Source organism: Myotis davidii, unplaced genomic scaffold (assembly GCF_000327345.1).
Source record: "Myotis davidii unplaced genomic scaffold, ASM32734v1 scaffold130, whole genome shotgun sequence".
Lineage (NCBI taxonomy): Eukaryota > Metazoa > Chordata > Mammalia > Chiroptera > Vespertilionidae > Myotis > Myotis davidii.
Window position 1 is genome coordinate 4,888,569 of NW_006285040.1, and position 21,983 is coordinate 4,910,551.

The 21,983-nt window shown below is 37.7% G+C and overlaps 1 protein-coding gene across 1 annotated transcript in view; it reads right to left on the minus strand.

The window, feature by feature from the left end:
* KCNN2 (potassium calcium-activated channel subfamily N member 2) overlaps positions 1–21,983 on the minus strand; it is a 145,506-nt gene that overhangs the window by 95,643 nt on the left and 27,880 nt on the right. Inside the window, exon 3 of the mRNA XM_015558439.1 lies at positions 5,388–5,806. Within this exon, the coding sequence (XP_015413925.1) occupies positions 5,388–5,806 (419 nt within the window). The remainder of the gene's footprint in view (positions 1–5,387; positions 5,807–21,983) is intronic.

Genomic DNA, 21,983 nt, shown 5'->3' on the forward strand with positions numbered 1-21,983 from the left:
CCCGATACCCCAGGGAGAGGGCCTAAGCCAGCAGGTGGACATCCCCCAAGGGGGTCTAGACTGCAAGAGGGCATAGGCCGGGCTGAGGGATCCGCTGAGTGCACAAATTTTTGTGCACCGGGCCTCTAGAATATATTAAACAAAGAACTCTTTTTTATCTAAATTCCCAAACTGCGTGGAAAGCTACCATCCTTTTCTATTTCTGAAACTTCAGTACTGACATATACCAACTGGGTTTCCCAGATGTACCAAATAAAAGTGCTTTTTTCCTCTTGGATATTCCCAATACACATTCACATATTAAATGCTCAGAGAACTTTTATAGTAAAAAAGAAAGAGATACAACAAAACGCTTTCTTTGTGTAACACTTTGTGTAACTGCTCCTTGCAAAAACAGTTACTAACCTTCTCCAGTTGTAAAGATAGCATGCTATCTTTATAGAACCATCACAACCCACTTTGGATTAAGCATGCTATCTTTACAGATCCAATGAAACATAACATCTAAGAAAGTATAAGATGCAGAAGACATCATATTTAAAATCAACTTTATGAAAAACAAAGCAATTTTTTATACCTTTGTCTCTTACAAGCCACAATATGGAGATTATATGTACCAAAATGGGAAGTTTAAGGAAAAACAAAATGTGGAAAATCTACCATCACAAGGCTGGTTAATGATTTTCTTTCCTTTTACACATTTGTACAAGAAATTACAAAATGTTACATTGGGAAGCTGAAAGCTTATCAATCCACTTAGTTTTCAATGAAGAAACAAAGGCAAAGAGGAGTTAGCTGCTTGGTCTGGGGACACTCACCTTACGTGGTACCATTAGGACTCAATCTCAGTGTGCCAGTCCAAAGCCTGGTGTTTCTCCCTTCCCCACCTTCACAGATTGGTTCCCTTTTATGTACCTGCTGGCAACACACTCATTCTTGATAGGAAATAGGCAATTTCCACTTTCTAGTGCCTTCTAGACAGAAACAGGAATGATCCCTCACCTAATAATTTGAGCACATTAAAAAACAAGCTTCTAAGAAGATTTGGTACAACTTGCATTAGGCTTGCTGTATGTGGTGACAATGGGTTATGATAACAGCTAAGATGAAGTGTTTTTGAAAAGAAAATGGGAAGCATTTGCACAATGTTGAGGCTATTTTATTTAATTGGCCCATGGGAAGCAGATGTACAAGGACCACCCATTTAGATATTCATATTATTAAACCACTTTTCTTCCCATTGTTACATTGTTATGCATACCTTTTAATTAAGATAATCTCCATAAACTAAAGGGGTATGTCAACTAAGGTTTTTGATATTTATTCTTCAAACTTCATAGGTACATCTGCTGGAGAAAATATAAGGCTTTAAATACTGTGATTGCTAGGAAACAAAGCATTGCCATAAGGAGCCTACCTTTCTTTAAAAGGAAAACTTCAATCCTGAGAAGCGCTAAATAAAGGTTCAGATACATAATATCAAAAACTAGGCACTTCAGAATTTCTGATAAGAGCAGACCAAATCAACAAATATACTGACTCTACATCCCCATAAAATGAGCAAGTAGAACCCATAAATGAAGCAGGAAAGTTATCAGAGGGAACAGAGGCCCTGGTTATATTCCTCCCCTCCCCTTCTAGATTAGAACACTTTGGATGGGACTTGTGGCTAGATACCTATTCCCTCGCTCCCCCCCAGCCCCCCGCACCGCACCTTCCAATTTCCTGGGGTAAAAAAAAAAAATAGTTGAGACAAACAGAAACTGGTCTCTGCCCAGAATTGGCAGCTATGCTGACCTACTTCCCAGTTTTGAACCCGCTAGGCCCTCAGTTCACCATGCCACCATCCGGAGAGGAGGGACTGAGATGAGCTGCCCAGGAGACCACCTCCCTCCCCAGTGTCGGAGACCATGAATCACCCCCTCTCTCTCCCCTTGCCCATAGCTGATCTAAACCTCCACCCAGATCCTATCAATATGACTCACTACTTGAGTTTGCCCGCACTCCTCTCCTCAAGTGCGTACTGCCACTTTAATAAGTCTGCTTGCTTTGTTGAATCTCTCTGTCATGCTCTTGAATCCTTTCTTGTCTGGTGACAAGAACCTAGACACAGCCACTCAGTGAAGGCCTCCCTTGGCCTCCCCGTGAGCCCTCTGGCATCATAAGGACCACAAGAATGAGTGACAAGACAAAAGAAGCTAGAAAGACAACTGACAGCTGATAACTGACCTAACTTGAAAAAGAAGAATTCTAGACTAGCAGTGTTGAAAAAATCAAGAAGCAACCAAATTTCCACTGAGAATCAACACCACCCACCCCATAAAGACTCAGGAATTTTAGACACCAGTACCTCTGTAAGTGGAGACAATGGCAGAGCCTTAAAGGTGAACACAGGTTCAAATACTACACAAAAGCAGTTAGACACCTCGTTTCCCACTGGAATGCCTTTTGCCAACCTGCAGGAGTCTGGAAGTTTATTGTCTGGAGGGGGTAAAATGCAAGGTCTGTGGGCTGACTACAGGGCGTCAAACACTGTAGAGAGCAGGCCTACTGTGCTGCAACTAGAAAATAAAGACATGCTCACATATTAACTGCTGAGACCTTTTTTCGCCCCTTCAATTCAGAGTGCTGTCATCCAGGCTTCTATTATTATTGAAAAGGCTTCCCAAGGAGCAGTCAGAATGCTCAGAAAACCCCCCCAGAAAATATGTAAAGATACTAAATCAGTGCTTCACGCCCCACACCCAATCAACCTTTGGTGAAGCCCCAGTAACAAGTTCTAGACTTGCATAGAAAGTATCCAGTCAGGTCTTTAGTAGCTCACTTGTCAGTATGGACAGATAGTCAAAGTCACCTAAACACTTAGAAGCTTCTAAATTAGAAGCCAAAAACAAACAAGAAAAAAAATGAGTCTTTAGGGAAACAAAAATATACAAAGAGAAAAAAATTATCATTAACATCGCCAGAGAAATAAAACAGTACATCTATAAAAGACAAGCATAATATGACTTTTAAAAAGTAGGCATTCAGAGATCAAAAAATGAGCCATTAAAAATAATGCATAGAAAAGAAGACATAAAATCCCCACAGACAGTTTAAAGATAAAATTAAGGTTACCTCCCATCTATAGAGCAAAAACAGAGATGAAAAACAATGTAGAAAAAAAGTAAGAAAATTAAAGAACTAATACAGGAGAACTAATATTCACACACCAAAATACAGGCACAAAAATCATTCAATGATTCAAGGAAATTTCCAAGAACTGAAGGACACTAATCCCAAGATTGAAGAGGCCCAATAAAATTCCCAATACACTGGAATAAAATAGATTCACACCAAGATACATCCTTGTGCAATTTTAAAGTATTGATCCTAAAAGAGTTCAGGATAGAAGAGATCAAAAGTGAGAATAGCATAAGATTCTGGGACCCTAGATGCCAGAGGAAAATTAAATCTTCAGTATTCTGAGGGAAAATGAGTTCTAATCTAGAATTTTATATCCAGCCTGGTTATTATTTAAACATCAGAGGAGAATAAATATTTGCCATAAGATTTTCAAAACCTACATCTCCACCCACTATCATTTTTCACGAAGATGGATCCTGCCAAAACAAAGGAATAAATGAAGAAAGAAGGAGAACCAGGATTCAAGGAAACGGGTTCTCCAAATAAAAAGACAAAGGAAATCCCCGACATGATGGAGAAGCAGGTCCAAAAGCTCCAAATATCATTTATTCAAGGTTATAGGCTGCCCAATATACATGAGTCTAGCATAAAAAGATTTACATCTTTTTAAAATATATATATTTTATTGATTTTTTACAAAGAGGAAGGGAGAGAGATAGAGAGTTAGAAACATCGATCAGCTGCCTCCTGCACACCTCCTACTGGGGATGTGCCCGTAACCAAGGTACATGCCCTTGACTGGAATCGAACCTGGGACCTTTCGGTCCTCAGGCCAACGCTCTATCCACTGAGCCAGACCTGTCAGGGCAAGGTTTACATCTTTTTGTGGGAGGATTTAGAGATGATTTAGTGGAATGTAGATAGAAAACTAAGCAAATAAAAATAAAAAAAAACTTAGTAAATAAAATGAGGCAATTATTAATTCCAGAGAAAATAAAAAGATATGCAGGAAAGGCAAAATGATTCTAATATACTACATTGTTCAACTACAACTGTAGTTCACATAGTCATAATAATATAAACATCGAATATAGGTTATTGGTGTTTACATATCTATTGGGAAGACAGAAATTACTTTGGGGGAGGGTAATCATAAAAGGGTGTGTACATGTAAGTGAAAGAAAACTAAAACCCCAGCTTCCATAAAAATGTAGATGAAAAATCTAGATGTAGCAATATAAGCAGTATCATTTAGAAATATGAAAATAATTTAAAGTGATTACTTCTGGAAAGTAGAAATGGGGGAGGGGTGTTATGGGTTTGTTTGTTTTGCAGCAATTCTCATACAGATATTTTTCTGCACTAAACTGTGTATGTATATAAAACTTGTATTTTCAAAAACTAAATTAAAACACACCTTGTTACAACAAAGACCAACATCCTAATATTTAAGAGTGCTACACATTTTTAAATAGTTCCTGTCTATTGGAATTTCAACTTGATTTTTCTTAACCAAGGTCACATGAGATTCCTCCTGTCATGACAGAGTTCCTCCCATCTATGTAACAAATCCATTTTTGTTTGTTTATGAAGGAGCAAGGTTAACATTACTGATGCCCAAACTGATTAATTCGGACTCACTGAGCCACTCCTGCATTCTGAGAATGTGTGTCTCATTCTAGAACACCATAGCTTTTCAGACACCAAACAAATACACACAGCTACTTTTCACTAACTGTGGAGAGTGTGATAAAACTGAATATTATACCTACAAGCTCCTTATTAGTAATCACATGAACACTATTATAGATGGGCATTACAGTCAACAAACCACTTTGAGATTTCCCTAAATTTCAGACACCTTGCATCACCATTTTTCGCTCAGATTTCTGTCTCAACAGTAGTGAATGCTATAAGCAATAAGGCACCAAAATGAATCAGTATATCCATTCAACAAACATTTCTGATAGAAGTCTCCTATTCAATTTGTAAGTCTCCAAAATTTTTCATAGATAATAAAGGCACCCATCTATTGAAAAACTGATCAAATTAAAAAAGAAATACACATAATCATCAAGGCATTGATGTATGCAGAAATCTTAAGAAAAGTTCTGTCATACTCATTTAAAGGAAGCCCATCTGAGAATCCAAAATTTTCAAGAGTGAGTCACCGTGGGCCTCTAATCTACAATGTGTTCTTTCTCCCGCTTTCAAGAACACCATATGGCAAATTACGTTCTCAGGAAAAGAAACAAACTTACCTTTCACAAGCTCGGACAGTCCATGCGGCAATTATCCATAATGAGATACTAAAAACCAAGAGTACAGTTCCTGGGCATATAGTCATTAAAGTCTTCATAACAAAACGCGTATTGAAGTTTATCTTATTAAGTGCTCCAATGCTTCTAGAGGAGGCATCAGTGAAAAGTTTGCTATGTAAAAGCATGACTCTGGCAATCAGATAGAGTCTTAAGAACATTGGTATAGATAAAATAATATCCACATCAGCGGTGGTTGTGGATGGGGCATAGGAGAAGGCAAGCCGGGCCGTCCATGTGAACGTATAATTCCCAGGTATGGGATGAATAGCACACACCAGTATTTCCAAGCAGATGAAGAAAATACGCTCATAAGTCATGGCTATTCTCCAGTCATCTGCTCCATTGTCCACCATGAACAACTGAAAAAATAAAGTAGAAAATCAGCTTCAGTATGGCATGAATGGTCCACAAGTGTTAGTGCAGATTTTAAAAATACATAACAGATGACTTCTAGCAATCATGGCAAGCTAGGGGGGTATGACTTTAAATGCTAGCCAGGTACACTATTTTTAGAAAGCGGTATTGGCACGAAAGGAGAATTTCATTTTGTAAAAATTAAAAATGTGCTACCCAGGAGCTGAAAGTATTTTGGGGTCCGTGCTCCTGGCCAATCCTGTAAGGAACATCATTTTAAAATAAGGGGGCTTGCGCCTATCACAGTAAAGCACCCTCCCTTAGATGAAGTCGGATGAACTTGCCTTATGGCAAACTGTTTTCCCTTGAAGGGGTTGGATCTAAATCCTTACACGACTCTAACTACATTTTCAGTGAAATCTATTTATGGTGCCTCTGCAGTCAGTTATACCCTATAATGCAACTACACATGAGCGTTCTTATGGGAAATCTTATTCTTGGCTTCAGAGAGAAAATCACAAGAAACGACAGTCAATGTGGCAGAAGCCTTTCTTCCAGTATCCTCACCCTGCTGTATGTTCTATCTCTTGTCTTCTGCTCCCCCCTGGCCTTCCCTGGGATTATTTGTTTCCCATCTTTCTTTCTTTAATAAATATTCCTTTTTCCTATTTCTGTCATTCCTCACACCACAATGAAAGAAAATAAAAAGAAAAGAAAGAAAAAGGAGACAGATAGATGGATTAGATATATAGACAGAGGAAGAGAGAGAGAGAGAGAGAGAGAGAGAGAGAGAGAGAGAGAGAGAGAGAGAGAGAGAGAGAGATGTTTCCTGGCTCCCCTGTCAACAAGTGCATCATGCTCTAGGAGTCCATGAACAACCAGAAGCATTTGCAAATGTGTGTGGTGACATTTCTGATGGCCACAAGGACTTTGTGGGGGCCACTGGTATTTAGCATCAGGAAGCCAAGGGTGCCAACTATGCTGCAAAATTCTGGGAGTCCCACGCACCAGAAAGACCTGTTTGGCCAGAATGCCAATAGCGCTCCCCCACTAAGAAAGATGACATATTTTTTGGCTTCTGGTAAGCAGCCAGCTTAAATAGAAAGCATGAGATGAAAGCAACCCCAATAAGAACCGAGCGTTCGCAGGGAATTCAATCATAGACGTTGGCAGAGCAGGTTTCCACTGGGGCTGGATTCTATGCTCTGCTCCTCTCGGGTCAGGAAAGTACCCCCTCCCCTATGTTAGATGATTGCAAATTCCCATTCTAGGTGAAGTTTTCTGCAGCAGGTAGTCATTTCTCCTGCTGTCATTAAACACTGCCATCAGTGTTACTCTGTAAGGGCAGACATCTGCGGACAAAATTACTACTCTTCTCTAGTGTCTCAAGAAGATGGAAACTAGCAAAATCTCTCAGAAAGATATCCAAGTTTTAACAAATTAACTTATGACAACATAATGGCTATAGGTTGCCTTTATCATAACTTTTCATCTAGGGAACCTTGAAGTGTTGGATAGATGCTAATAGATAACAAAAATTATATTTTTCCAGTGTCCAGTAAAGAAGTAGATCATAAATAAAGCATCCCAGGCTGGCTATAGAAATATTCCTTTTCAATATCACTACTTTGAATATCATATCGGCATAAAGGATTTCAATAATTTATACAAAATATTGTATAGATGTAATGGCAGGAGACTTCTAAACTTCCTACCAGTGAGTAATTTACTGAGTACTGTGTAAGTCTGAAGAAATGTGATCCCCAAATCTCTTAAGATGTTTATATCCAAAATAATGTGTCCCTCAAACTAGTTCCTTTGAGAGGCTATATGTACACGTTCCAAAAATGTGGTACCCGCTCTCTTCGGAAATTGCTCATAGGTCCTGTTACAAATCACAGAAAGAAACCAGTATTGTTATTTAAATCTGTATTTCCATTTCTACTGAAAATGGTATTACCCAGTTTGATTGTCTACTTTCTTCACTGAACTTAGCTCTGAACCACTTGGCAAAAATCAAATCACTCCCAAAGGGGCTAAGAATCACCAACACTCCAGATAATCAAAAGCTGTGCTGCAGATTCTGAGCTCGATTCCAAGATGGGTTCTCAATACCATTTTGGACAACAGCAGCATGAATGCAGAATAAGTACGTTTCCAGGTAACTTAGGAAGAAACTCCAATTTAGATGTACAATTACGGGACTGGCCTTCATTCACGGTGCACTGGCTCCTCTGACCTCACTCTACTCTCTCTTTTCAGGGCCCCTTTTCATCGTCCCCTCTGCTCAGTTCCCTGACTAGGCTGGTTCTCTATTCATTCCCATCACTTCAGCCATTATCTCCCTGGCATTCTCAGCAGCCCTACCCCCTAAACCTTCTGGTGGGCCTGCCCACATAACCTCCAAACTGGGACCTGATGTCACGCTGCCTTGAGTGGACTGGGGCCACCCACATGCCCATGCCTTCAAGCTCAGCTGAACCCTCCTCCTCCTCTGTGATCTCTTCCTTGTCTCCATAGCATCTGCTCCAAACAATCAGCTTTCTTCCCAAGGGCTATCTTTGTTCCTTGTTCTCTCAGCACACCGTCTCCCCAATATCAGAAATATCCTCTATTTTATACTTCAGCTACAAACTTACTTACATCTCACCTTTCTCTTGATATTTTCCTTTTCTCTTGCTCTACCTGTCTAAGGCAATTTTACACCAAAATCTAATTCTCCTGTAGTGAGAGAAAATTTTCTTTTTTTTTTCAATTACAGTTGATATTCAGTATTAATCTGTACTAGTTTCAGATGTACAATATAGTGGTTAGACAGGCTTGTGCTTCACAGAGTGGTCCCTGATATTTTAAGTACCCACCTGGCCCCGTACATATCACAATATTATTGACTATGTTCCCTATGTTGTACTTTACATCCCCTAGGCCAGTGGTCAACAAACTGTGGCCCTTTGAGTGTGGCTCTTCCACAAAATACCACATGTGGGCGCGCACGTACAGTGCGATTGAAACTTCGTGGCCACACTCAAGGGGCCAAAGAGCCACATGTGGCTCATGAGCCGCAGTTTGCTGACCACTGCCTTAGGCTATTCTGTAACTATCAATTTGTACTTCTTAATCCCTTCACCATTTTCACACAGCCCCACAATGCCCCTCCCCTCTGGCAACCACCAGTCTGTTCTTGTATCTATGAGCTCTTTCTATTTTGTTTGTTTAGTTTCTGTCTTTTTCTCTCTTTCTTTCAGCAGACTATGAGCAAGTTCAAATCTCTACTATTCATTGGATACAGAGGATCTCAAACAATGAAGAACCTCCATTAGGTTCTTCATGTTTGGTTCTTCTATGTCTGATCTAGGCGGTATTGATTTTCTGAATTCTTTTGAAAAAAAATATTTAAATTGATTTTTAGAGAGAGAGAGAAGGGAGAGAGAGAAACATACATGTGATAGCAAAACATCATAGATAGGCTGCCTCATGCATAATATTGTAATATGTATGGGGCCAGGTGGGTACTGGAGATGGAGCCCACAACCTGGGCCTGAACCCTGATCAGGAATCAAAGGCAACCCTTCAGTGCATGGGACAATGCCCAACCAACCAAGGCACACCTGTCAGGGCCTGAATTCTCTTTTATCCCCCAAGACCCTGAAGTGGCTTTTGCCCCATCACTCTACCAAGACGACTCTTATAGAGGTTGTTAAAGACACCTTAATTATGAAGTCACTCCTTCCAGCTTTATTTTTATCTAACTTGACCTTACTCCTTCCTTCCTAAAAAAGATATCTTCTCTTAGCTTGTGTGACATATTACTTTTTCCATCTGCTGCCACTCTGAAGGCTCCATCTCAGTTTCCCTGAAAACCACCTTCTTCCTCCCCAACTAAGTGCCCCTGCTCTACTGAGATCCATCTCTGACTCCCCTCTGTACTTTCCTGAGTGATCTCTTCATGCCTTCCTTTCCCACTATCACATTCCTCCTCCTGGAAGCTACCCTCCATCCTCTAATAACCTTTTTGAAATGTGGAATTATATAATTCCATTGCTGTCAAGATTAAAACCATTCAAAGGCTCCTATTCCACAATGCAGTTGGGTTATCTCTTTAACCTCATTGCCTTTGGCTGCATTTCCCTCTGGTTGCAGATTCTGGAACACACCACCCTAATCATGTTTCTAAGTCTTTGTACATACAGTCCTATGGACTGGAACATCTTCCTACCTCAAAAATGCTTATTCCTTTCAAACAAAACTTCAAAGTCAGCTCCTTTAGGATACTGTCCAGGCCACAACCAAATCTAAAAATCCCCTCCTTTGTTCTACCAAGATCCCTGTATGTGTCTCTTATAGATGCTGTCACAGAGGACAATAAGGGTTTCTTTGTAAGTATGTTACCCCTAATCGACTGTGAGGCTCCTTGAAGACAGGAGTCATGTCCACTTAGTAGAGGTAAATGTTTATTAAAGGAACTGCCTTGCTATTTCTCATTTAATATTGAGTATCCTGATCACTGGATAGGTCCTAATGTGAATTAAATATGCTCACAGAAGGCCCTGGCCAGGTAGCTCAGTTGGTCTTCCTGATAAAACAAGGTTTCAAATTTGATCCTTTGTCAGGGCACATCCAAGGAGCAACCAATGAATGCATAATAAGTGGAACAACAAATTGATGTTTCTCTCTTTTTCTTTCTCTCTCATCAATCAACCAACCAATTAATTAATCAATCAATAAAAATGCTCATGGAAGAAAAGAATCCTAAAGCATAACACAAGTGAAATAAATATATGACATTTTTCAAATTTGTAGAGGATACATCTTACTAAATACTAAGTCACTGCAGCAGCATAATTTTGCAATTCCATAGGAAGTCCAGATAGCATTCTTCTCTAGTATCTTCCCTCCCCCCCCAAAAAAATGTACTATTACACAGTGGCTTAATACTATCAGGGATTTCATCAACACCTGAAATAATTTCACTTTTCGTTTTATTTTACCACAGTATATACATATTTCAGTGCTAAAGTTAAGAAATATTTTCTTCTCCTTTCCACATAATCCCTATTCTTAATTGCTGCTTATGCCTTTGTTTATTCATTTATTTACTAAATATCCAGTATACTGCATAGTCACTATGTGCCAGGCACTGGGCTATGTACTAGGCATACAATAGGATTTACAGCCGACGAAGTATCAGCTTCATGAAACTAACTTTACCATCAGAGAAGACAAAGTCAAGAAAGCAGACTTAGAGCAATTTAATAAAGTAATTATGTCTGTGGACACTGCTATAAAGGAAACAAACAAAAGATGAAATAGAGAACAATAAATTCGAGGTGACAGCAGATGTGGCCATCAGGGAAAGCATCTGGAGAAGTACCATTTAAGATGAGACCTGGACAGGTCATGAGAAGAGCTAACCATCTAAAGAGCCAGGAGAAGAACATGTTAGGCAGAGGAGCTAGCACATGTAAAGGTCAGGGGCATTATAAAAGCTTACATGCTAAGGAAAAAAACACACCAGAGTGCTTGAAACTTAATCATCCAGGGGCAGAGTGAAAGGAGATGAATCTGAAGAGACAATATGGACAAGACATTCAGGACCTTGTTCACAATGGTATAAGGAATGATTTCATTCCATGTGCAGCGGGAACCCACTGAAGGGTATTAGAGAAACCACGCCATCTGTCTTATAGCTTACATGGCTTATCCTCATTGCTATGGGGAAACCAGAGTACATGAGGAATGAGAAGTTAGGAAGCTCTAATGCATCTGATTGGTTGCAGTCAGTGTCCCCATGACCTGGATCAGGGGGTGGGGTTGCCATAGAAATGCAAATAGTGGGTTCACTAGAGATAATAGTTTGGAGATCTTGCTAGAACTTTCTGATGGAAGTTCTAAAGTGGAAGTGATTTTAAAAAGGGAAGAACCATATAAAGCTGAGTTTCTACTCTGAGAAACACAGCTGGTGACTGTGCCATTTCCTGAGTACAATGAGTTGGTGTGGGGGGAAGGGTTGGGGAGAGAGGAAAGAAAAGGTTCCATTTTGGCTTCTGTCATCTGACTATAGATGCCATGTAGGCAGCAATATATGCCAGTATTCAGAGGAGAAGTCTGAACTATCGAAATAAATTTGGAAGGCTTCAGTATTTATGTAGTTTTATGAGATCCAAAGAAAAAATGGCCAAGTGCTGAGGAACCCCAAATGTGGAGGGTAGTAGGAAGGCCAAGCCAGTCTGTAAAGTAGGAAGAAAAGAAAGTGTTGTCTTAGGAATCAAGGGTAAGGGCTGTTGATTCAAACTGTAAAATAATATTTACTAGATGTAGAGATTGTTAATGCACTTGATATTCTATATAGAAAATGAAAACATTTTAAACATCATAGTTATCTAAAACTGATTCCAAGTCAAGTATTAAAATATAACTATAAAAATATTCCTATTACATTCTACATGATCAGTATAATACATATGATCTGTTTTACGATCACTTGGGGAGTTAAAATAATTGGTATGACAGATATTAACACATCTCTATATTCATTTTTCACTTTGATGTTGCTAAGAGAAGAAAGATTGCAGAGTGAAAGCATAGCAGTGTGTTTAATCTACTTTAATTCTGGAGCGATGGCTAATGGTTTTGCCAAAGGACTAAAAGTAACTTGCAGTAAAACAGAATGTGCCCTCAGCATATATCCCATCATAACTTGAACTTTTCAGTGCAGCTGTTTGATATTTGCTCAGATACCCAAAACATACTTCAAGCTCGTTGTCCAAGATGAATGGGCAGTGAGAGCGATCAGCAAGAAGAGGGCCTGGGGTTTAGTGAGAGGAGTACAGCCACATGATCAGATCAACCGCTGGTGTGGAAACCTCTGCTCAGCCAGCTTGGGAGAGTGAGGAGCTCCGCTGCAGAAGCCCTGGGCACTTTCTACATGTGCTTTTCCTCCTCGATGAGGCTGTAAGCTTTGTGGTCTGATCTGGAATAGTGTCTCATACATATTGGTTTTCCTTTCTAGTAGAATCTAGGGCAGGGCTCAGCACAGAAGCGGTGCTTAAAAACTACGTACTGAAAGACATGCATATGGCCAAGAGACATATGAAAAGATGCTCAATGTCACTAATCATTAGAGAAATGAAAAGTGAAACCACATGAAATATCTCTTCACACTTACCAGAAAGGCTAGCATCAATAAATCAACAAACAACAAGGGTTGGCAAGGATGTAGAGAAAAGAAAACCCTCGTGCACTGTTGGTGGGACTGTAAACTGGTGCATCCACTATGGAAAACAGTGTGGAAGTTCCTCCAAAAATTAAAAACAGAACTACCTTATGACCCAGCAATTCCACTTTGGGATATTTATCCAAAGTAACCCAAAACACTAATTTTAAAAGATATATACATCCCTATGTTCACTGCAGCATATTTAGAATAGTCAAGATATGGACGCCCTGACCTGTTTGGCTCAGTGGATAGAGCGTCGACCTGCGGACTCAAGGGTCCCAGGTTCGATTCCGGTCAAGGGCATGTACCTTGGTTGCAGGCACATGCCCAGTGGGGAGTGTGCAGGAGGCAGCTGAATCGATATGTCTCTCTCATCGATGTTTCTGGCTCTCTATCCCTCTCCCTTCCTCTCTGTAAAAAATCAATAAAATATATATATTTTTTAAAAAAAGATATGGAAGCAACCTAAGTGCCCAGCAAGGATAAAGAAGATTTGGTACATATATACAATAGACTGTTACTCAGCCATAAAAATGAATGAAATATTACTATTTGCTACAGCATAGATGGACCTAGAGACTATCATGCTAAATGAAATAAGTCAGACAAAGAAAGCAAATACCATATGATTTCACTTATATGTGGACTCTAAAGAACAAAATAAGCAAACAAACAAAACATAAACTCACAGATGCAGAGAGCAACCTGATGCTTGTCAGATGGGAGAGGGTTGAGGGGCTGGGTGAAAAAAAATAAAGGGACTAAGAAATACAAATGGATAGTTATAAAATAGTCACAGAATATAAAGTGCAGCATATGGAATATAGTTAATAAGAGTGTAATAACTATGTATTAGTTATTACCAGATGGGTACTAGACTTATTAGGGGATCAGTCATAAATTATATACATGTCTAACCATTATGCTGCACACCTGAAAGTAATATAAAATAATATTCAATGCAAACTGTAGCTGAAAAAAATACATACAAAATAAAATAATTGATTAAGAAAGTAAGCATAGGTAGAATAACCAGGAAACGCCCCAAAAAGAAGAGTAATAAGGGAGAAACAGCCTGTATAAATTATGAAACAAATTAATAATTAAAGCTAAGTGGAACTGGCACATAAAATAATGGAGAGTCCAGAGTAAGAAAGTCCAAAATAAACCAAATACACTGAATTTCATAGTATTATAAATGTAGACAATCAAATCAGTGGGGAAACACAATTTATTAAAAGAATAACTTGGGGACAACTGAGTAACCGTCTGGACAAAATATAAAGTTGAAGTGCTGTCTCATACCAATATATCAAGAAAAAGTCTAGGCAAATGAAGATTTACTAATAGATATGGAAATGAAACTGCCAACATATTAAGAGAAATCATATACGATTTATTTTGTAAGTTTGCAAAAAGGAAGGCCATTTAACTCTGACAAAAACAAAACAAAACAGGGCTTTAAAGGGAAACAGTGATACATTTTACTACATTAAGCTTTTGTCTTCTGCACCTGGCCAAAAGTACAGTAAAGAGAATAAAAAGACAAACACCAAACTTTGGAGAAAATGTTCACAACTGTTAATACAGAGGTCTAATTTCCCTAATAGATCAAAGTTCCTACAAATCCTTAAGAAAGGTGAGCAGGGCACCAGAAAAGTCAGCAAAGGACGCAAACAGCAGTTAATGAAAAAGGAACTGAAAATGGCTCTTTAAGAAAGCTCAGCCATGAGAAAAATGACACCCATTTCTCTTGACCTTTCATATTAAAAAAGACCTAAACTTTTACAACACACTATGCTAGTGAAGGTATGGGGAAACAGTTACTTACACATATTGTAAGCAGAAGTAGAAGTCGGTACAATTTATCAGGAGTAGGTCAATTTATCAGGTTATAAATGCACATCCTCATTGACCATGCAGTTCCACTCCCTTACATGAAATTTGTCTCACTGATATATTTGCACCTCTAATATGAACATATGTGGTCATTTGTTACAGCAATGCTTGCATATTAGCAAAAGACTAGAAATAATCTAAGTTCCACTAATAGGGAAAGGAGTTAAGCAAATTAGGGTCATCCACAAAATGACCATTAAAAAAAGATGAAGAAAATTGTTACGTACTATTAAAGAAAGTGGCCTGGTAGGTAACTGAGTTTAAAAATCACAGCTATATGCCACTACTTGTGTAATTTTTTAAGGGGAAGGAATGTGTTTGTATTTGTACATGTATAAAATATTTCTGAAAGAATATTCTAGAAATTAATGGCAAGTGTTGCTTAGGGGTGATGAACTGAGTAGGGATCAGAAATGAATGGAAGACTTTTAATTATATTATCTTTCATACTTTTAAATTTTGTAACCATGTGAATAAATAAGTTAATAATAACTAAGTTAATAAAGAAGTTAATAATAAATATAAGAGAAAATAATTGCAAAAAAGAGAGGAAGAGAAATTAGAATGAATGAAATCATTAGACATTCAAATGCATCCCAACAAATAGTCCAAAATGTACAAAACTACAAAACTAGAAAGAAATAACTGACATTCATAAGGACAACCTACAGGACCAAACACGTTGAGTCCAATTTGTATCTAAAATATTTTGCTTACTAAAGCAAAACCTCGAATAATTACATTACATAACTGTTTCAACACAAAGAACAAAAATAAATATAATTTCTTGGTTAACATTTAAACCAAATATTCAATAAAACTGAGCTCTTTTTGATTTCACTTAATTGTTGCATGCTTCTATTTGTAAGGGTCTACAGATACAAAGATGAAGAAAACCTCCTAGTGTTCAGTGAAGAAGATAAGTATAGATAAATGATTACAGTGCCTGTGGAAATTGCTGGAACAAAGGAGTGAAGAAGATGCTGAGAAAATGCAGAAAAGGGGTCGGGGAGGCTGCACCATGGAATGGTATCTGGTGCCCACCCCGTTTTTCCACAGTGGTTGCCTGGACTCTATAACTCAGGAGTATAAACTTCCAAGTTGAGTTCTAGGATATTTGGGGAATAATGGTCTAAAAGAAAATTCATAGAAATGTATTCATCCAAAAAAGAGGCTCTTTCTTTAGAAATCAGCTTTTGGGTGAAATAGAGCGAAAAAGTCACTAAAGAGGCAAGCCAAAGAATGAGGTTTTTCTGAATTAAGGCATTGCCAAGACTCAATCAACAAGACCATGATTGCCCATCACAGACTAGGTCCAAGGACAAACAGGGGAAGAAAGAAGACTTTTCAATGGTCTCACAGGGATTTTCTCTAAGACCATCAGCACAGAATTATGGGCGGGCTGGGGGCGGGGACGGAGAAACAGGAAGCTATGTTCAGAATTCATACTGACTGTCCAGTTCTGAGCAAAACTGGGAGGAAATAAGCAGAGCTGTTTGTCTGTCATCCCTTCGCCACACATCCTGTAGCCTCTCTGCTTTTAGAGCCTCTTGCCCATTCCAGCAACCCTGTGCACTCACCCTGCCCTGAGAGTTTTCTGTGTCCAAGGAGGAGGATTTCAAAAATTAGTGCAATAAAATATTCATCTCTGGATAACTAACTGTTCCCTGGGTGAAGAAATCTAACTATCCATTAATAGGGAAATGGATTAAACAAATTAGGAACATCTGTAACATGACCCTGGCTGGGGATTAGAAATAAAAAAGAGACTTTTAATTATATAATATCTAATGCTTTTTAATTTTGGAACCATGTGAGAAAATAAATATTTTAATAAATAAAAGGGACAATGAGGGGAAGGCACCACATACCATTCTATGATGTAGCCTCCCCTGACCTCCTCCCCTGGCCTGGAATGCAGAAAACCAAGGATCAGATTCCAGATAGCCTAGCTTGTTATATGACCTTGAGAGGTCATTTAAACTTCATGGGCCTTATTTCCATCATCTATAAAATAGAAATGACATTTGCTGTCTCTGAAAGTGATTACAACGATGAACACATACCATATGTTGTGGACAATACTTGTTAACTCTCTAACCTAATTCCCATCCCTCATCTCTCTTGTCTTGCCCATCTCCATGACAGAAATATCGACTTTCTCAGAGTCTTTTCCAGGTATGTGTAGCCATGTACTTCAATACAGACTGGAAGTCATAAGCAAAAGGTTGTTGAAGAACTAATTAGAATGTCTTTGCTTCTTTGGATTAAAAAAAAAAAAAAGACATCTGGCTAGCATAGCTCTCTTCCTTCCCCTCCTCCAAATCTTAACAGTGGGGATACCTGAGTCTGTAGCAACTAGCTATCTTGAGACCATGAGAAAAAGTCCAAAAGAATCACAATAATTCCAGCATGATATCTTACGTCACTGAGCCAGCAGCAATCACTTACCCTATTTTTTTAAGACCCTGTTAGTTAGATTTTCTATTATTTGAGCAGCTAAAAGTATTCCTACATTTAATTTATTGTATATTAAAGTGCTGTGTCGAGGTCTAAAAAATAAAGAATTATTAACTTAAACACTTCAAGGAAAGAACAGCCAACTAGGGAACAATCCAAAAGGGGTGCATCTCGAATCATTGAAAGCACAATAACTATTGAGTGGTGGAGATATTTCTGGGTGGGCGGCGTTGTTCGTCCCTTTGAAATATCAACCACCTGCTCAGACTATAATGTAGTGTGACTCATAGGAAACGCACACATGTTTTGGAGGCACAAAAGCTTAGATTTAATTTTTGGCTTGACCACTTACTATCTAAGTGGCTTTGAGCAAGATACTTAATCCCTCTCAGCATCAGTTGGTCATCTACAAACTAATTAAAATAATTTCAACCTTGTATGATTATTATAAGACAACCGCCCACTCTGCTGACCCTCGTAAAAATTACTCCATGAGTAACTAATATTCCATGGATCCTCAGGAGGGGCAAGTACAGGAATTAAGTATTAACCAGTGATATGAAAACGGGAAAATTAGCCATGGAAAGGGAGGAAGGGAAATTGGTAAGGAAAGACAAATTAGAGCAAAGTCAGAATTAAAAAGAGCTCTAGAAACTTCGACTGTACCTATTTTTGAAAGAATTCTGAACATTTGCTGAAAACGATGCATTTCTGAAATTCTCTTCTGACTTAGACAAGAGCTTTGTCTACAGACAAAAATCCTAGAATTAGACAATTCTAGGTTGTCATAAATTCATGCCCTGCTGATCTTAAAACTTATTTAGAATCTTAACTCCCTTTCATGTGGCTTCTCACAAATGGGCCCCACCTTCTGCTGTTCCACTTGGGCATTTTATACATGTTGATGTATTATCAGTTAACTATGCTCACATTGCATTGGAATTTGTGTAAATTGTCTTTAAAAATTACTCTTGAACTTCTTCCGAAAGCTAGAAGAATGTTATTCCCCTTTAGGTTCTCTAAACAGACATGATATCATAGAAAGCAATATGGTGCATGGCTTAAGAGCTTGTGCTCTAGACTCTAGATTAATCAGTCAAATCTAGATTCCACTCAGACATCTACCACAGACTAATTCTGTGACTTCAGAAATACCTTTCTAAGGCTCAGTTTAATCATTTGTTAAGGCCCGGTTAGAGTATTTCTCTCCCAGGGCTGAAAGACAATTGAATGAGATAGTGCTCAACAAATGTTAGTTTCTTTCATAATAATGAATTTTAGTATTGTGTCAACAGTTGGCTTCCAATGAATGTACTCTTAATGAACTGAAGGTGGAATAGAGGTGGACACAGATACTAGCATCCCTTATTGTAGCTATTAGAAGGGACAAAAATCAAGACTAGAAGAAATGAGAAATAAATTAAATTCCTCCATGGTCAGTTTTTCATTAATTTTTCACTGATATACTGATGTTAACTGTCTATAAATTTTGATAAGTGTACTCAAATAATTTTGGAAAAAAATGGATAGATTCCTGGAAACATACAACCTTTCAAGACTATATCAAGAAGAAACAGAAAATCTGAACAGATTGATAACAACCAACAAAATTAAAGCAGTAATTAAAAAAAAAATTCTCACAAACAAAAGTCCTGGACCAGATGAATTCACAGGTGGATTTTACCAAACATTTGAAGAAAAACTAACATCTATCTTTCTCAAGCTATTCCTAAAAATTCAAGAAGTGGGAAGGCTCTCCATCATAATTTTATGAAGACAGAATTATCCTGATTAAAAACCCAGAAAAAGACATTACAAAATTTAAAAAATATTATAGTTCAATGTCCTTGATGAACATACATGCAAAAAATCCTCAATAAAATATTAGCAAATGGAAACCAAAAATACATGAAAAGGATCATATGCCATGATCAAGTGGAATTTATTTCTTGGGTTCAAGATTGGATCAATATCCACAAATCAATTAATGTGATAACACACCATATAAATAAGATAAAAAATAACACATGATCATATCAAAAGACACAGAAAAAGCTTTTGACAAAATCTATCACCCATTTATGATAAAAACTCTCAGTACGATGGGAATGGAAGGAACATATCTCAACAGAATAAAGACCGTAGGTGAAAACACCACAGTTATCATTATACTCAGTGGGGAAAAACTAAAAGCCCATGTCTTCTTTCACCACTCTTACTCAACATATTATTGAAAGTGCTAGCCACAGCAATCCAACAATTAAAAAAAATAAAAGGTATCAAAAGTGGAAAGGAATACGTAACACTGTCATTATTTGCAAAGGACATGATACAGTATAAAAAGAACCCTAAAGATCCCACCAAAAAACTACTAGAATTGATAAATGAATTCAGTAAAGTAGCAGGGTAAAAAATAATAATTAAGAATTGGTTGCATTTTTATAAAGTAATAAAATATCAGAAAGAGACTTTTTTTAAAAAAATCCCATTTACAATTGTATCAAAATACAAAATATTTAGAAATAAATTTAATTAAGTGGGTAAAACACCTGTACTCAAAATATTATAAGCCATTGAAGAAAGAAACTTAAGAAGATATGAATAAGTGGAAGAATATCCTATACTCATGGATAGGAAGAACTAACATCATTAAAATGTCCATGCTATCCAATCTATAGATTCAGTGCAATCTCTATCAGAATAGTAATGGCATTTTCACCAAACTAGGGCAAATAATCTCAAATTTATATGGAAACATACAAGACCCTGAACAGCCACAGTAATCTTGAGAAAGAAGATCAAAGTTGGAGGTATCATGCTACCTGATAGTACAAGGCTATAGTAATCAAAACTGCATGGTACTGGCATAAAAACAGACACATAGATCAATAGAACAGAGAGCTTCAAATTAAACTCAGTTGTGTATGATCAATTAGTATATGACAAAGGTGGCAAGGACATACAATAAATATTTTATTCAATAAAGGGTGTTGGGAAAACTGAACAGTTACATGCAAAAAGAACCCCATGAAATTAGACCACCTTCTTACACCATATATAAAAATAAATTCAAAATGGATTAAAGACTTAAGTTTGAGACTCAAAACCATAAAACTCCTAGAAGAAAACATAGGAAGTAATCTCTCTGATGTTTCTCTTAGCAGTATTTTTTCCCCCCTGATATATCTTCTTAGGTAAGGGAAACAAACAAACAAAAATAAACAAATGGTACTACATCAAACTAAAAAGGGTTTTTGCACAGCAAAGGAAAACATCAACAAAATGAAGAGACAACCTACTAAATGGAAGAACATATTTGCCAATGATACATCCAATAAGGGGTCAATATCCAAAATTTATAAAGAACTCATACAATCCAACACAAAATAAACAAACAATCCAATTAAAAAAATAAACAAAGGACCTAAATAGACTCTTCTTCAACAAGAACATACAGATGGCCAACAGACATATGAAAAGAAGCTCAATGTCATTAAACATCACAGAAATACAAATTAAACCACGAGATATCACCTAACAGAATGGCTATCGTCAATAAATCAACCAAAAACAGGCATTGGCAAGGATGTGGAGAAAAGGGAACTCTCATATGTAAAGACCATATATGGCAAACCCTATGACCCAGCAATTCCACTTCTGGGCATATATCCAAAGAAAGCCAAAACACTAATTTGAAAAGATATGTACACCCCTATGTTTATTGCAACACTATTATGATAGCCAAGACTTGGAAGCAACCCAAGTGTGCATCAATAAACGAGTGGATAAAGAAGTTGTGATACATATACATAACAATATTACTGAGTCATAAAAGCGAGTTAGAGCTTACCATTTGCAACAACATGGATGGACCTATAGGATATTGTGCTAAGTAAAGTAAGTCAGAAAGAGAAAGACAAATGCCATATGATTTTACTTATATGTGGAATCTACAGAACAAAATAAATGGACAACAAAATGGAAAATAGTCATAGATGCAGAAAACAAACTGATGGTTGTCAGATGGGAAGGGGAATTGGAGCTGTGTGAAAAGGTGAAGGGATTAAAAAGTACAAACTGGTAGTTACAAAATAGTCACTGAGATGTAAAATATAGTATAGGGAACACAGTCAGTAATATTGTAATAACTATGTAGGGTATCATGTAGATACTTGAGTTATTGGGGGAATCACTTTGTAGATTATATAATTGCTTAACCACTGTGTTGTACACCTGAAACTAATATAAAATAATATTGAATATCAACAGTAATTAAAAATAAAATTTAAAAATAGCTAGCTAAAAGGCAGCTCACATTTTTATCACATTCTTTTTATTAAATATATTTTATTGATTTTTTACAGAGAGGAAGGGAGAGGGATAGAGTGTTAGAAACATCGATGAGAGAGAAACATCGATCAGCCGCCTCCTGTACACTCCCCACTGGGGATGCACCCGCAACTAAGGTACATGCTCCTGACCGGAATCAAACCCAGGATCCTTCAGTCCGCAGGCTGACGCTTATCCACTGAGCCAAACCGGCTAGGGCAGTTTGTTCTTGAAAAGAATGGAAAGAGGGTTGGACTTTATGTTTTTAAGCTCTATAA